The sequence below is a fragment of the Nesoenas mayeri genome (genome assembly GCF_963082525.1).
Source record: "Nesoenas mayeri genome assembly, chromosome: 2".
Classification (NCBI taxonomy): domain Eukaryota; kingdom Metazoa; phylum Chordata; class Aves; order Columbiformes; family Columbidae; genus Nesoenas; species Nesoenas mayeri.
This window is the reverse complement of record NC_137543.1, coordinates 161,105,083-161,122,658: the sequence shown is the minus strand read 5'-3', so window position 1 is coordinate 161,122,658 and position 17,576 is coordinate 161,105,083. Positions and strand designations below refer to the sequence as shown.

Genomic DNA, 17,576 nt, shown 5'->3' with positions numbered 1-17,576 from the left:
CTCTGGAGCTGGACAAGAGGACACTGAGGGGTGACCTTATTAATGGTGATCAATATGTAAAGGGTGAGTGTAAGGAGGATGGAGCCAGGCTCTTCTCGGTGACAACCAGTGATAGGACAAGAGGTAATGGGTACAAACTGGAACACAGGAGGTTCCACTTATAGATGAGAAGAAAGTTGTTCCTGGTGAGGGTGTCAGAGCCTGGCCCAGGCTGCCCAGGGGGGTTGTGGAGTCTCGTTCTCTGCAGACATTCCAACCCGCCTGGACACCTTCCTGTGTAACCTCATCTGGGTGTTCCTGCTCCATGGGGGGATTGCACTGGATGAGCTTTCCAGGTCCCTTCCAACCTCTGACATTCTGGGATTCTCTGATTCTCTCTCCAGGGATGGAGTATCCACCACCTCTCTGGGCAACCTGGGACGGTGTTTCAACACCCTCTTTGTAAAAGAATTCCACACCCGTGGTGTCCATGACAGGTGTGTAGGTAAAGCTGCTTGCAATGCATCCTTGCCCATACAGCATGTCCAGGCACACAGGGACATAACGTGCATTTTAGTGCTTTATCAGCACGATTGTTGCCTTAGTATCAGAAAGGGCCTACATTAATTACTCATTGGAGGGTGTGTCTTTGAAAGGTTTTACTGATTGTTTTTCCTAGACCAAAGTCACACGCGATTTTTTACTGACACTGAACGTCAAACAGAAGGAGAGGGGGCTGGAACACTTCAGAAAATCGATTGTCTTTAGTCATACTAAGTAAAGCTCTAGACATTTACATGGGTAGCAGTATAATCGCTTTAATGTTAATCAGTTAATGTTATCAGTTAATGCTTAGAAATGTGGGGAAAAGATGCAAGCCACACTCTCGGTGTCTAAGGCATTAGGATAAAAAGGGGTTTTTCTTCCTCTGTCAGTCCCATATTAACCCAAAAATGGGGAGATCCGCAGCTCTTTTTGAAAGGTGGGAAGGAAGGCTGGATGGTTCAGTCTGTGTTCCCTTTAGTCAGTGTAACGTGGTTGCCACATTTGCTTGGATTTGACCCCAACTTGCTCTTCTGTAAAAATGTTTGGTTAATCAGATCTGTTTAATAACATTTGAAAACATTGTTTTTTGGATGCTAGAGTGAAAAAGACCTGAAAACGTTTTTGAAGACTGTTTGAAAGCCATTTATGGAGCAAGGCAGGGGGGCTGAAGAGCACAGAGGCTGAGAGGAGGAGGTGGCAGGGAGACTGTGCAGCGGTCAGGAGGAAACACTGCACAGCAGCTGCTAGAGAAGGATGTTTCTCAAAGCAATGTCAGTCTCTGCTCTCTGTTGCTTTTTATTTTTGTCTCGTTATGCTTTTAGTAAACAATGGAGTCAGACCTAACGGTGAATGAACAGTTTAAAAGCCAGTTTAAGGCTTATCAAGAACAACAGCAAAGGAGGCTGCACAATCTAGTGGAGAGGAAGAAGGAAAAGCAGAACAGTCAGAAGGGTGATAACGGCAATGGAAAGGAGAATTTCGGAATCCCGAATGAGCTAAACCTGTTTGAAACAAGACAACCGTTAAAAGAAGACTACAGCAAAAGGTAAAGGTGTAGCAGCACTGTTCCTTTGGGAAGTCACAGAAGTATATTTTGCATGTGATCTTATGAAAGTTGTAGGAGGTGGACAGAGCACATATTGGGCTTTCATTATCCTGAGAAAAATCTCACTGTCTCTAAAATGTTTATCCTCAGAGATTTGTGATGTGTTTTCTATTACCAGTGTTAAACAAAATGAAGAGTGGAAGAGCAGAGAGGTTAAGGGTGACGTGCTAGGGGCAGATAGACACTATGTGATGAAGTCCAGTCACTCAGGATTCCTAACATTCTCAGAACTGTTGGTTAGTTCTTTCCTAGCCTTGTAAACAAATGTGACTAATTTCCAAAGGCAGATAAGGGCAAAGCAGCTACTGGGTGCAAACTAAAGGCCTGCAGAGTAGGAGAATGTTCCCTTGGCTCTCTTTGCAATGTAACCTGATTTAGCAGATCAAAAGACAGACAGCTATACAGGAGGATCTCATAGACGGAGTTATACAAGGTATGGTTTTAAATCTTACTGGGCACAGGGTGTTGGGTTTTACCTCACCCGCTGGGGTGGTACCTGGATGACCAGGACCTTGGACACTCTAGTGTGGATCTCTCTGGATCTTGTTTGTGGAGCTGAGTCATAATTCAATGTACTGGAGCAGAGATTTGCAGCCCCAGCTCAGGTTATTCATCCTAGGGTATAGTCAGTCTTTCCTTCTGACCCAATTAATAGTTTTTTACAAACTAGAACAGGTCTGAAGTTGGACACATCCCAAAGGTGTCTGCAGTTACTGTAGTGCTGGTGATGCCAGCTGAAGAAATCCACACTTCTGCTCCCCACTTGCAGCTGTGCTGATGCAGCTGTTTGCTGGAAACTGGATTCACTTTCTAGGGGAAAGATTATTTTATTATCAGGTCATTTCAGTGACCCAATTTACAGCTTTAACCCCATGGACTGTTTTATTGGCACCTTGATAGGGTGATGTACTGTGATCCAGGGTCAGGAAGGAGGAGCTGGCAGCTCTGCCCAAACCAGCAGATTATGGGTGGAAAACCACGGTTAGGCAAATACCTTTGTGACAGTTTCCCCTCCCAGAATCCAGAGTGGGGACGGGCACCTCTACCAAAGTTCATCAAGCCCCTAACCAAGTTTGATTAGGTTTAAATGCTGATATTCCCTCTGTGTTACACCGGGCAACTCCCTGCAACTCCCTGTTTCTGGAAGTTGCTTCCTTGAACACCCAAGAGCGAAAGCTGCAACAGAGCTTTTGTGAAGCTGCAGAGGACACAGGAGTGAACCACTGAAACTTGCAGGTGCTTCTGGGAATGTGGTGTCCACACTACGAAGGAAATCTGTGTGCAAACAGGGAACTGACCTTCTATAAATTAATGCTCTTGCCATGGCATTATACGTTAGACTCAGGGAATTGTTTAGGTTGGAAAAGACTCTAAGATCATCGAGTCCAGCTGTTAACATAACACTGGCACTAATCCATGTCCCTAAGAACCTCATCTCTGCGTCTATTCAACCTCCTCAGGGATGGTGACTCCAGCACTGTCCTGGGCAGCCTGTTCCAATGCCCCACAGCCCTTTGGGGAAGAAATTGTTCCCCAGATCCAACCTCAACCTCCCCTGGCACAACTTGAGGCCGTTTCTTTGTGTCCCTGTGTCCCCTCAGCTCCTGTTCTCCAGCTGAACCCCCCAGGTCCCTCAGCCACTCCCATCACACTTGTGCTCCAGCCCCTCACCAGCTCCATTCCTTTTACTGAGGTGCAGAGTCCAGGGTTGTCCCAGCAGTTCTCTGCCATTTACAGTTCATTAATTTAGGTCTGAGCAACTCAAGAGCTGCTACTTAACTCTGTGTTCAGTGGCACTGACTGTTGAAAGTCCCTATTTGACATGGCAGGTGTAGCAGGTTCATCTGGATTCTCCTTTGCTTATGTACATCTGCATTCAGCAAACAAGTGGTTATGAGTGTATCAAATCCAGGGAGGATTTGCTTCTGGAAGGGATTCACCAGGATGTACTTTGCACTATTCCCATGACAACATGGTAGGAACTTGTTCCAGAATAACAGGACTCCATATGCTCTGCAGTGGCGGTGATTTCAGCACGTCAGTGTTGTTTATAGCGGTGCTTAGAAAACATTCTCCTCTCAGAAGTCTCCCTTCCTCTGAGCCTTGGGAGTTCATCTTTCCTTCCTCCCATCCTACTCCCAGATTTAGTTTAGGTGATTGTTTAGCTGACACATCTGTCTTTCTTGTTTTGTTCTTTCTGTAACTTTATCCTCCCTGCTCTGTTCGGTGTATTTAAATGATCCTCCCCATCCCAGGGAGAATCTGTAACAAAGCTGGGAAAGACACCTGAATTTCAGTTATAGACCCTGCTCATAAGCTTCACCTCATTCTATCTCCTTGAACTCGAGTGAGAAGTGTTACCTTTCTGCAGCCTGTTTCTTTTGGCTGACATCTTGTAGCTGAGCCACTTGAGTGGAACCTGCTACCTCCTCTGTGACGTGGAGACTCACTGTAGGATGGGATGGGGAAGTTTCTCAGAGGAGACTCAAGCTCTTTGCAGTTGGGATTTCTGTCCATCCTGCTCTAAGTGCTTTTTATCAGGACTTGGAAGCCAGCTCTGAGGAAGACATCGCTGATCAGGTGTGCTAAGAGCTTCGAAACCTCTTTTCATGTTAATTCCCTAACTGTTAAAAATCTCTTTGTCCGTGTGTCTCTAATTAGATCTGAAGAGTTTCGCCGCTCACTTCTGAGTGGTGCATGTGGGAATAACTTAGTTTTGCCTTTTCTCTGCTCAGATTGCTGTTTTCTTTCTTCTCCTTTGTAAACAGCTGCCTTTGATCTCCCTTTGATTTGCAGCTTTGAAATAGAAGTGCAGTTCTTAATTACAGATTGTCAGTCGTGTCATAAATTGACTGTGCCATTCATGGTGGTTCTTTAAGGGTCATTTATTCTGACATGTACATATGGTGTGTGCATTTAAAAGCTCCAAAGTGTAGTTGGAGCAAAAAGCTTGCTAAAACTTTTAAATAGAAAGGATTTAGCTGACTATTGAGCTAACTGTGGATCTGTCTATAGCCACCAGTATGTACTGTATCAACTCGACTTTATCCAGCTCTCTGTGACCATCCAAGCTACCTACTTCTGTTTTAGTCTGGAGCAAGTAGTCTATAGGCCAAAAGGGTGGGAGACTAGTCTAGATTAAGCTACCAAAATGTAGACATTCAGGGTCACACTGTAGATAAGGATCTTAGATCAATTCTGGCTGGCTTAGGTGTCTAGGGACATCTGAGATCATAGATTCACAGAATAGTTTGGTGTTACCCAGAGAGGTGGTGGATGCCCCATCCCTGGAGACATCCCAGGCCAGGCTGGACGGGGCTCTGAGCAACCTGAGCTGGTGAAGATGTCCCTGCTCATGGCAGGGGTGGCACTGGATCAGCTTTGAAGGTCCCTTCCAACTCAAAATTCTATGATCAATGCCCTTCATGGCAGTTAGAGAGCGATTCAGGTCACCCTGCAGTGGCAGCTGGTCTGTAAGCAGCACTGGTTGTATTGACCAGACCTTCTGTGACTTTTGTGCGTGTTTTGTCACAGAGAGACACCTGTGTCTTGGTATGGAGCGAGACCCTGCTCTGAAACTCAGATGAGGGAGATGAGGAAGCTCAGATGGGAGGAAAGAGGAAACCTAGAGGGGGGCAGAATGGGAGCTGCTGACTTGAACCAGCAGCATCTGTACCACAAACACATTTACTGCAGGCTGTGTCAGCACAGCTTCTCTTAACACATTTGGTTTCCTCTCTGGAAAATGAAAACAGGATCATTTCCATTCTGAAACGCTGCTGTCTGGAGGACTCTGGCTAAAAGATATGTCTAATGTTGGAGGATGTTAGTAATTCTTTGGGTTGGCTTGTATGTCTGTGCACGGCAAGTACTCTCTGAGATGCTCTCGATTCTCTGACTGGGCCACAGATTTTGTCCTGAGAACCCTGTGTCCTGGCTGCTGGTGTCACGTAGGGAGCTCAGATAATCCTGGGATGTCTCATGTAGGGAGCTCAGATAATCCTGAGACATCTCGTGTAGGGAGCTCAGTTAATCCTGGGACATCTCGTGTAGGGAGCTCAGATAATCCTGGGACATCTCGTGTAGGGAGCTCAGATAATCCTGGGATGTCTCGTGTAGGGAGCTCAAATAATCCTGGGACATCTCAAATAGATGCCTGAGTGCCCATGATTAAATAACCCCCTGAGGCCTCAGCTTCTGGTTTTTGCATTTGGAAGCACCACCAGGTAAGGACAGCAGAGAGATTGAAGTTATTAATTCTCTGGATGTCTTAAGGAGATGAAACTCATGGATGTTACTAAATGTACTGAAGAATAGGAGAAGCAAGGCTTTTTGATATTCTTTTGTTTCTAAATGAATTCCAAAAAGCAACTTTAACAATACAAACTGATGCCAGGCCATCCTGGTGGGGTTCCTAGAAAATCAGTTGAGGATACAGGAAATTGATCTTTTGTGAGTTGCTATGAATTATATGAATTATGCTTTAATTTTTAAAGAAAGAACCTCAGTAGCAGCTTTTGTGACTGGTGCTCTCTTGGTGTTCTATTGGCTTCGGTAAGTAGAGAAAGTAAAGCCTGAATGTCACGGATCCTGAATGGTGAGCCTGCAAGGTTTCCTCTGAAGTATCAGATAAGTAAGACTTGGTGAGATAAGACTATTCAATGACCTCGGGAACCGCGAAAATACACGTTTGCCTCAGAAAACACAAGGAAGTGCAGAATTTTTGAAGAAGAAATGAGTTAAATGAATAGGTCAGGTCATTAACTTGGGTTCTGATCTGAGGTTCTGCTTAGTTCAGTCAACTCACCCCGGTAAACTCAGCTCATCCAGCATAAAGTAATGTCATTATTTTACTTCTGGGAGCGACTATTGGAAGCAAATGACAGTGACATTTGCCATCGTGGCTTATTTTTTCCCCCAGGTTGCTTGAGGTTGAGAACGAGCAGCTCCAAGATCAGCTTCGAGAGGTCCGAGATGAGAACTGCAGACTGTACAAACTGCTGGCAGAGAAAGATTTCGAAATAAAGCAGCTCCAGAAAAAAATACAGGACAGATTGGCTTTGTCAGGTGAACACAGTAACTTTGTATTCTCACTGCATTAGTTCCAGTGTTTGCTTGATGCTGATGACAATATAGGTAGGATAATGGATTCATTGTGAGCTCCTGACAGTGATGTCTCTTTACCTGCTTTGTGCTAAAAAGGAGTATTTCAGTTGCATTGTGGCTGCCTCCATTTCCACTCCTGTAATAAGGGAAAAGCAAAATTCAGCTCTCAGCTGAGAGACACTTGTTCTCTGTTTTGCAATAGCACCGAAACCATTTGGCTCTGATCTTTGAAAAATAATTAGACACCTGGGTGTAGATTGATTCAATGTACAGAGCTGCTACATAAACTTACAAGGGTCTAAGCTGATGCTATTTTGCATTTGCAGAATTTGCTAAACATCAATGTCTTTCCCATGTGAGAAATCTCGTCGCTTTATTTGCAGAGGGAAGTTACTCGCAATGGTTTGACATGATAACACTTTACACATGAGCCTTACACTCTCCTTTGGTTTCATGAGCTCCAAAATATGAAGAATACTACTCCTCGTTTTAGAGAGCTGTTGAAATCACATCTGAGGCAGTCAGATCAGACCTAAGGCACAAAATATTGGTAACTATGTGCCTCTTAATATAAGTATCACAGTATCACAGTATGTTTGGGATTGGAAGGGACCTCAAAAGATCATCTAGTCCAATCCTCCTGCTGGAGCAGGAACACCCAGGTGAGGTCGCACAGGAACATGTCCAGGTGAGTCTTGAATGTCTCCAGAGAAGGAGACTCCACAACCTCCCTGGGCAGCGTGGGCCAGGCTCTGTCACCCTCACTGAGAAGAAGTTTTTTCTCAAATTTAAGTGGAACCTCTTGTGTTCCAGCTTGATCCCATTACCCCTTGTCCTATCATTGTTTGCCAATGAGAAGAGCCTGGCTCCATCCTTGTGGTACTCACCCTTTATATATTTATAAACATTAATAAGGTCACCCCTCAGTCTCCTCTTCTCCAAACTAAAGAGACCCAGCTCCCTCAGCCTTTCTTCATAAGGGAGACGCTCCACTCCCTTAATCATCTTTGTTGCCCTACGCTGGACCCTCTCCAGCAGTTCCCTGTCCTGCTGGAACTGAGGGGCCCAGAACTGGACACAATATTCCAGATGTGGTCTCACCAGGGCAGAGTAGAGGGGAAGGAGAACCTCTCTTGATCTACTAACCACCCCCTTTCTAACCCACCCCAGGTACCATTGGCTTTCCTGGCCACAAGGGCCCAGTGCTGGCTCATGGTCACCCTGTTGTCCACCAGGACCCCCAGGTCCCTTTCCCCTACGCTGCTCTCTAATATGTAATTTCCCAACCTATACTGGAACCTGGGGTTGTTCCTGCCCAGATGCAGGACTCTACACTTTTCCTTGTTAGATTTCATTAGGTTATTCCCCGCCCAACTCTCCAGTTTGTCCAGGTCTCTGGATGGCAGCACAGCTTCCAGTGTCAGCCACTCCTCCCAGCTTGGTGTCATCAGCAAACTTGCTGATAGTACACTCTATTCCCTCGTCTAAATCGTTAATGAATATTTTGAATAATACTGGCCCCAGTACAGACCCCTGAGGCACTGCACTAGATACTGGCCTCCAACTAGACTCCGCACCATTGACTATCACTCTCTGGCTTCTCTCCTTAAGCCAGTTTGTAACCCACCTCACTACTCTATTGTCTAGACCACACCTCCTCAACTTAGCAACTAGGATGCTGTGGGAGACTGTGTCAAAGGCTTTACTGAAGTCATATAGTGCTCTTTTAGGGTACACAGTGATCTCTGTTTCTCTTCTGCAAACTTGCTTTTATTGGCACAAAAACGATAATTCATAGAAATCATATTTTTGGAAACAAAATCTGTTGATGTCAGAGAGTGGTGTTGCAGATTTCTCTTCTACATAGTATTAAATTCCTTATTCAGGCTCCTTTTGTTTGCCTGAACAGGGCACATGTAGGATGCTCCTGAATGCAAAATCCAACTTCTAAAGTGATTTGGGTGTCCTTTGAAAACTGAACTGTGCAGCTGCGCCTCCTCCACTGGGTGCCACTGTTGTTCAGGACAGCAGCCAGAACTAAATAACACTTAAATTACACCTTCCTTCTTAAAAACTATCCGTAGCTTGTGTTTAGGAGAGATTCTAAGCTATTTCTGAGTCAGGACCAGGAGCCAGATGTACTTTTTCAGCTGCTTGGGCTGACTCGCATCCCAGCTTGGGGCGGTTTGCTTCCCAATCTACATTGTGGGAAGAGACTCACCCCACATTGCATGGGAATTAAAAGCTTTGATTAAACGTGTGCCACACATTTGAAGAGCATCGCATGGAAGCACCAGCCTGGCTTGGGGTTAGTTTGGTACTTACTTTTTGGTTCTTAGCAGCCGTTAATTTATTAGGAACACTAAGGGGAAAGTAGCTTCTAGATGAGAGGGGAAACATATATCAGAAAAGGGAGTAAAAATAGTGGAAATGCTTTTAAAAAAAATGAATTTATTATTTTCTCTACAATGTTTTTGAATCGTGACATGGGATCATATTCTGTTCTTACCTGTATATTCTGTTCTTACCTATATTCCACACCCTGTATTCCACACCCTTAATGTCTCTAGGGGTTTTGTAGGACTCACAATTCACTTAATACATCTCACCCCAGTTTTTGAATATAATTTTCACAGGTGTCAGTAGAAAAGTCAGTAATTCAGAGCACTGAAGGAGGATGAAAGAGTTAAGAAGGATGACAACAGCCAAGTTCAATCTTCATATATCTCACCAAGGATTTGTTATCGTAGGCTCACGTTCATTGCTGATCTAGAGGTTTCTGTGGACGTTATTGATTTTGCACTCGTGCGAGAACTTTTCGTCGCTTACGTGATGTTAGCAAAAGCCAAATGACACTAATCAAACCCTCTCTGATGAGGAGGTGAATGAAGTATCTGTTTGAAAGAGCAATTAAAAGGCTAATACAGTAAGGCTCCATGTAGAATCGCAAGGGACGTATAAATAGAATGAAAATTCCTGGACATTACCCAGGACCCAATTGTGTTAATGTGCCTGACCTTTTAGGACAGATGTCTAGAAAAGTTGGCACCTCTGTTTCAGCAGCTCCTCTGGTCATAAACAACCAACACAACACAGAATTTGCCCCCAAAACCTGTTCATAACTGTCCTTCCAGCAGAAAACCTCTCTACCCTTTTGATGTAGTAAAGTTGCTGTGACCACTGTTGTAGCCTCTTGAGCTTTAGCTGTTGGTAAAGTGTGAAACGCGGCTTTGCTTGTCACAAAGTGACGCCGATTCAAAGGCCCAAGCGATCCAGCTGGAATCACTGACGCTGCTTTTCCCTCACTTGTTCATTGAAGTGCCTGGCACAGCCCTGAGAGAAACGGATTAGACAATAAAAGTACATAGTGCGCTGAACAGAGAACAAAAGCGTCATCTCTTCCGCATCTTGCCTGGAAAATATGTCCTTTGCTTTTGTCTGTACTTTTCAGGTTTCACTGGAGATGCCGCAGCTACTAAGATTGTTGAATTGGCCAAAAAGAATCGTGAGATAACTGCAGAGACTGAGAGTGAAAAAGCCAAAGTGAAGCAGCTGAATAACAAAGTCAAAGAGCTGGAGAAAGAAGTGAGGCACTTTTCTTGTTCTCTTTTTCAGTGCCAAAACATAGAAATCCAGCTTTTGGGATAGAGGAGCTGTAGAAACTGGGTTTAGTTCATCTTCCTATTTTGAATTTGCTCCGTGCTTGCTTTGAGGTTTTGTAATCTCTGTCCATGATAGGAGAGATGTGTCCTTACTTGTTGCCACCTTTGCAGAGAGGAGGTGCTAGGAAAGGATATCAGTAAGTTATAATGAGAAAAAGATTGATGAAATACCAATTAGGAATGTTAATCTGTATTTGAGGCACAGAAGCTTTTCTAGAAATACAGCAATGATATTTTTCTGATATATTTTTTGTGTGTGTGTGTGAGAAGCAAATTTCATACCATTATATCTTACATTCCCACCTCATTAATACCAAACACTGATTAGTATTCTATTCTTCTAAGCTTTATTCATCCACATAATGAAAGCTGTTTTCTGGCATAAGTACTTCCAAAACTGACACACTTACAAACTAAATCACTTAAGACAGCAAATCTTCATTCAGACAAGTTTATTTTTCTGACTTCTTTAGATATGTTAACCTTTCATAGGAATTATTTTGCTCAGGTGACAGCTGAAATGAAAATTAGATGTTCTGATGTCAATGCTTACTTTGTTCATTGGCAACTACTGCTCTTCTTTACACCATATTGGTAAAATTGTAGATAACTTTAATGCTTTTTTCTGCATGTGCTTCCTTAGAAGGCATCATTTAAATACATCAATAATGTTTATCGTGCTACCTAATGTATTTTGACTCCAGTTTCACAATCCTTATTATCATGAATCATGCATCTATATGAATCTATACCTGAAAGATTAAGAAATAATAGATGAAATGTTTGAGAACGATATAAATCCAGAGTGTTCTGGTCAGAGGGGTCTTGTCCTGGCTAAGAAATATCAGGTGTAGCTGGGGACCTACAAAAATCACACCAGTGGAGGAGCAAGCCATGAATAGTATCAAGAAAAATCAATTTGGTTATAATTTGGTTATGATCCCCTACTGCAATGGCCATTATTCAAACAGAGATTTAAAGTATCGGCAGGTATTGACCTGAAAGAAAGGACCACAGGCATTTCAGGAAAGGAAATCAAACTCAAAGCAAATAGAAATATTTGAGAAACAGTTGTTACTCATCAAGAAAGAGATGGACCCTTTAGATATGGACTAACCTGTCCTTAGACACCAGCACTATCGAAATCAAACCCAACCAAAGCAACTCGTGTAATCCAAGACAAAGGTGAACCCCAATGTGAACCTCACTGGTCTGGATTTTCTCACAGCCTCGCTTGAGACGGCTCTTTTCTAAACTAAGGGTCACTGGTTGAGTTTGTGTATTGTACTTGTTCAGTAGAACTATAAGAAGATGTAAAGAAAGAGTGAAATTAAAGCATCGTGGGAGGTATCGATGAAAAACATTGAGTGGTGAAAGAGAAGAGCTGTCACAGACAGGAACCTGCAGCCATTCGTGTCTCTTCCAGGACTCTTAAGCTGAGCTGGATCACTGTCTAGACACACTCATCTTTTTCCACTGATGTAGAAAGAACCAAGACAACCAAAGTGCAATTTGGTTGCCCACATGATGCCACTTGACCTCTCAGATGCTCTCGATTGCCTCAAATGGGGCTAGAGAACAGCAAAACCGAGTCCTTGATGTAATGTAGAGTGAGCTGAAGATCAGAGTTCCCTGCTTGTATTGACCAGCCTCTGTTCTTTATGGAGACACCCACACTGAAAACAGGGAGAGTTTTGATTTGCGAGCTGAGTCTCATCCTTTCTGCTACTTCTAGACAGCTTAAATTCTGCTGAATGAATGGTGGTACGTTGCAAATGCATCACAATATGTACTTTCACTGCTGGAAAATATAATTGTTAGCTCTTTGCTCATATGAAAACTGAAAAATATGTAAATCACAAGTGTTTTAACATGACCCACAAACAAAATGGAAGTTGTGGTCGTTGAGCAATCGCTTAGCAAAGGGTGGGTTGTGTAAATAAAGGCTGCAAGCAGAAAATATCCTTAGAATTTGACCTCACAGCTGCCAACGCTGGCTGGAATTTCTCATTCGCAGGCCATTGACTCGAAGAGTTTATGAATTGGAGAGAAAGGGAGGGCTGACCATTGGTTTACTTGCAAAGAAGGGGTAACATTAGAGTTGGGGCTGAGTTACACTCTCTGTTTCCCCAGATATCGCTTTAATGAAGAATATATTCCTCCGAGCTTTCTTTTATTCAGGCAAATAATCAAGATTTTCTGCCCACCTCAAAGAATGAAGTCTCAGCTGTTTAAAGCAACATTTCCCAGCTTTTCCAGCTCCAAATTCCTGTACCTCAGTGTAGTAAGAAGTCTTTGCAACCTGTCTTCATAAACCGTAGCAAGCAGTAAGAGACATTTTCTTCACAGGTTGAGAAATGCGACCTCAGGGCTATCCCAGCTAAAGAAAAAGAACCTTAACATCATTACTAAATAGCAATTTCCCCTATTAAATTCAGCTGGTAAATAGATTTTCCTGAAGAGTGGGCAAACTGGCGTCCAGAATCCAGAGGCGACATCCTGACCTGTACTGTGTTTGCATTTATAAACACTCATTTTATGAACCCGTGGTGATAAAATCTCTCAGAGATCTCCATGCTCAGCAGCTGATCCCATCTCAGCAAATGAGAGACATTTTTTACTGCAGCTTTTCCCCAGTAAACTAACACCGACTTCTTGGGAAAGCACTTCAGGAAATTGGCGTACTTTGGTCCTGATTGCATTTAAAAGAAAAGGAGAAATGAAGTTGGTTTGGGTTGGTTGTTTGTTCTTTTTTTAGAGTAAATGAACTTTCAGGATCATCACAATTGCTGTTGTACTTTTTTTTCTAATTAATCTTCCATGGAGGTATGTTTTTCATTGAATCTACTTTATAATAACAATTCATTATTTTTGTCTTCCAGCTACAGGCCGCTGTGGAAAAAATACATTCTCTTGATGGTGGAGATGCAGGAATCAAGCAATCAACTCTGAAGATGATAGAAGGAAACTTGGTATGAATTGTAGCTGAAGAGAGGAAATCAGAAGCTCATACTTAGTTTACTCTTATTTCTTTCCTTATGACAAGGGTGTATCCCTGTCCCTAGTTTTCTGACCTAATTGCTCTGTTTGTACCTTTTCTATGATCCCCCAAATTAGAGGAGGCAGATTCAGTGATCCTGATGGATTCATGGATCTTAATCACATCAGTTTTTCCCTGAGGATGCTGTTCTTACCAAGTACATTCTTCTCTTCAAAGGATGAAAGTCCAGAGGTAAAAGCACTGCAAGAAAAATTAACCACGGCCAACTTTAAAGTGATGGAATATCGTAACCAACTCCAATCTGCAAAACAGGAGCTGAAGATGACCCAAAAGGTACCATTGCAGGACACGGTTTGTGGCTTCTTTTCTCTAGAGCTTTGATTAAGCCTCTGTGAAGTATTCCAGTGAACTGGAAGGAGGTAAGAGAAGACACGGGTGTAGAGGTTGTGTCGCAGAGATACGCACATCGACACACAGATTTCACACTCTGCCGCCACAGCTGGATGACTGAATCTGCTATTTCTGTTGCTATATGGGTACAAATTTGTAAGGTTTGGAAGTCCCAGTTCAGCAAAATAGACTTGTGGTTGTCCTGAAGCATACATTCAGGGCCATTCCTCCTTTCCAAACCATTTAATTATGGATTTACTTTTAATGTAGGCTTCAGTCCCATGGAAATCAATGGGATTGAAGACCACACTTGGACTAAAGCACGTCTTTAAACAGTTTGTTGGAGTGACATCCAGAGTAACCTTTTCCTCTGATTCATGATGGATTTAAATGCGTTACTATGTGCTCCATTTCCTTTGGTTTCCTTCCTTTGCGTAAGGGACCTGCAATGCAGATCAGAGTAGAGAATGTGGTCCTAAAAATAGAACTCTGCTGACCTTTTTATAAATAATTCAAATGCTCTTCATTCTAACTTTAGCTCTCGTTAATGTGGCTGTGGCGGAATTGTGCAAAAGAGATTGGCTTAAATCCTGATTGCAAGGGTGTGAATTAAGACAGTAACTCTGTTGCTGTTTAGTTCTGGTTAAGTGTTCCTTGCATCAAAAATAATTGCATAGATTGAAAACTGTTAGTAATGCTTAGTAAACCTTGGTGATGTGTTTGAAATCTTACAGGAGTAGCACAGTTTGACACCCTACAACTACATAGTACAATTCAATACTCTTCATAGGCAGCAAAGTACAGGTACCCATTTTTTAAAAAGCAAAGAATATTACTGAAACATCGAAACACTGAATTACACACCTCACAAAGGGAAATAATTCATGTTAACCAACCCCCTCTTAAGCACCAACACTCTGTGTTGTGATAATGACCTGATAGAGCTTATGTGACGCAGGATGCTGAATATCAGATACAGGCAATAAAGGCCTCTGTGTATAGAGACAGAGTTTTGTGTTCACTCCCAGAGAGAGCAGCTTTTCCTCCCCTCTCCTCAACTCGTGTATTTCAGCCCAGCCTTGTTGTTGATGTCAATCCCTTTTTCGTAGCTTTTAGCAAATGAAGTTGGTGAAGACGTGAATATTCAAAGTCTCTTGACCAATTCTGGCAGCTGGCGTGGACGGGCCCAGCAAATTCTTGTTCTCCAAAGCAAGGTGAGATAAAACCCTGCATGGTGCTGCGTAAGCTGGGTGCTCTTTCTATATGGAGGTGTTACCTCAGTTTGAGTTAAAGGTGCTGTTAGATCTTCATTAAGTCATTCTTAACGCCTACACCTGTGTCCTGATACAGTGTTTACTGCAAATACACAGCCAGTCTTTGTTGAGGAAGGCAACTCTTAGAATAAAACACTTCATAGTAATTTTTGTAGTAGGTTTTTGGTATATAGAGTCACCATCGCTGGAGGGGTTTAAAAGACTCATAGATGAGGTTATTTGGGACATGGTTTAGTGTTGGGTTAATGGTTGGACTTGATGATCTTGAGGGTCTCGTCCAACCAAAATGATTCTATATGTGTGTCTGCGGATGCACATGTGTGTGCGGTGGTGGAACATTAAATTTTAAATACATGTTGATGTGTGCAGGGTCTTTCGGACCTTCTGCAAACTATATTAAATTAGTCTATTGCAAACTAGCAAGCTTCAGTATTTAATCTGGGAATCTTTCACCTCGATGTCGAAGGAAAGAGTTCAATGACCTTGGGGAACGACAGCAGCCTGGTTTGAATCGCAGGAGGTGCTGAAGGTGCCTGTCTCCACTGAGAGCCCCGTCAGTGCCCGTGCTCTGACTTAGCCACCTTTGTGCAGTGCCTAAAGGCAGATGGGAAGAACTGAGGCCAAAAAGATTTTCAAGTTGCTCACCCAGGAACTTCAGTAAAATCTTTAACCCTTGAACCTTCTGAAGGGCACAATCCATCTGAAATGTCAGCTTGAGACAGGGAGGCAGTTTTGTCTGCATCTTAAATAAAACTTCTCTCAGGCAATTTGGTACACATTTTTCCTGTTTTTTTCTGCTGCTTAATTATATGGCAACAAACTGTGAGTTTTGCACTCTGGCTGAAATTTTTAACCTCTTTTCCTTAAGCAAATTACGTTTTCCTTCCATTAGACCCCTTGGCTGGGATTCATCTGAAGACTGTACATACTGTACTGTAATACAGACATTTCTTCTCTGAGCCAGTGTCCTCAGGCCCCTTCTGTAGTCAGTGGGATTCTCATAAATACAGATCAAAAGTGAGATAGGGGCATCTTCTCGTAGAAGACACCTCCAGAGCAGGGCGGAGGAGCTGTGCTCTAAAGTGCCCATTCTGTCGCCTATAAAAGAGGTTTGTAGTGAGATGCAGGGGCTGTGTTCACTTGATCACACACAGGTGTCTAATGCCAGCCAAGATGCCTCAGGGTGTCCCTCTGGTCATCTCTGCAGAGGATTATGGATGTCTTGTAGATCCTGAGTCATATGTGTCTCCAGCATCCCAGGGTATCTCGAACAGCACAAGGTACCTACGTTCAGGTGAGCAAATTGGGCCTTTGTTTGAGGCTACACATGAGAAAGAAATTTTTTACTAGGAGGATGGTGAGACACTGGCCCAGAGAGGTGGTAGATGAACCATCCCTGGAGACATCCCAGGCCAGGCTGGACGGGGCTCTGAGCAACCTGAGCTGGTGAAGATGTCCCTGTTCATGGCAGGGGTGGCACTGGATGAGCTTTGAAGGTCCCTTCCAACCCAAACTGTTCTGTGATTCTGTGACATCCTGGATGGTGATTTTGCTAATGACCGAGATACTTAAATGTATAGAGGTGAGTGGATGTCTGCCCTTTTAGAGGAGATCTGAGATATTATTCTGTTGCTCACACGTCTCTTTAGTGGCATTCAAGATGCTTTGGAGTGTCTGCTGGGTCTCCAATAAGGTACAAATCTCCTGTGCATCCTGTAGATCTTGTCGTATCTCCTCCCTGCACCGATGCTCTTGATATGCATATTTGTTAGCAGCTAACAAATTGAAATTTAAAAGAACAGACACTGCTCTGTGTTAGTTAACCATGATAATTCCAAGAAGTAACTAATACGATGCTACACTCAGAGTTCCCTCAGGTTATGTGATCTTTGATGCCGGGCCACTGTGCTCCTGGTAAAGGCTCTAGATGAGTTGTCCTTATTGTCCCCTAGGTTCGAGAGCTGGAGAATCAGTTGGGTCAAAACAAGACCAGAACATCAGTGAGTGAGACTGATGAGGAACTACTGGCCCTTACTGATCTGAGGAAGTTGTCAGCCCAAGAGAAGAACTTGCTAAAGATTCGCAGCTTGGAAAAAGAGAAGAAAGAAACTTTGGAGGTAAAAACCTATGAGTCGTGTTTGGGTATAAGTTAAGACATCTCCAGGCACTGTTAAATATGAGCATCCCCCACACACCCCATTTATCTGTGTGGCTGTGGACTTCTACATTTGAACAGAATGAAGTTGAGAATTACACCAGAGGCGTTTCGAAAATGGGTCTTACCCTCCATCTATCACATGTTGTTGTTACAAAAATCAACAAGCATCCAGCATTTAGGGGTTGAGAGAGGCAATAGTTAGTAGCACGTGTAGTAAACCCTGAGGTGGAAAGGATACATAGGCCTGTGTCCACGAGAAACATGAGTAGTGGCGGTCAGATACACATATTCCCATTGTTAGCGAAGCACATCTCCCTGTGCTCCTTTCCTGTATTTGCTTCTGTAAATGCCGTCT

At 43.3% G+C, this 17,576-nt stretch overlaps 1 protein-coding gene across 1 annotated transcript in view; it reads left to right on the top strand.

The window, feature by feature from the left end:
- Window positions 1–1,352: 1,352 nt before the first annotated feature.
- CCDC13 (coiled-coil domain containing 13) overlaps window positions 1,353–17,576 on the top strand; it is a gene marked incomplete at both ends in the record, with an annotated part of 35,718 nt that continues 19,494 nt past the window's right edge. The window contains 7 exons of the mRNA XM_080340104.1: window positions 1,353–1,570; window positions 6,552–6,706; window positions 10,188–10,321; window positions 13,281–13,370; window positions 13,616–13,732; window positions 14,899–15,003; window positions 17,016–17,180. Of these exons, the coding sequence (XP_080196230.1) occupies window positions 1,353–1,570; window positions 6,552–6,706; window positions 10,188–10,321; window positions 13,281–13,370; window positions 13,616–13,732; window positions 14,899–15,003; window positions 17,016–17,180 (984 nt within the window). The remainder of the gene's footprint in view (window positions 1,571–6,551; window positions 6,707–10,187; window positions 10,322–13,280; window positions 13,371–13,615; window positions 13,733–14,898; window positions 15,004–17,015; window positions 17,181–17,576) is intronic.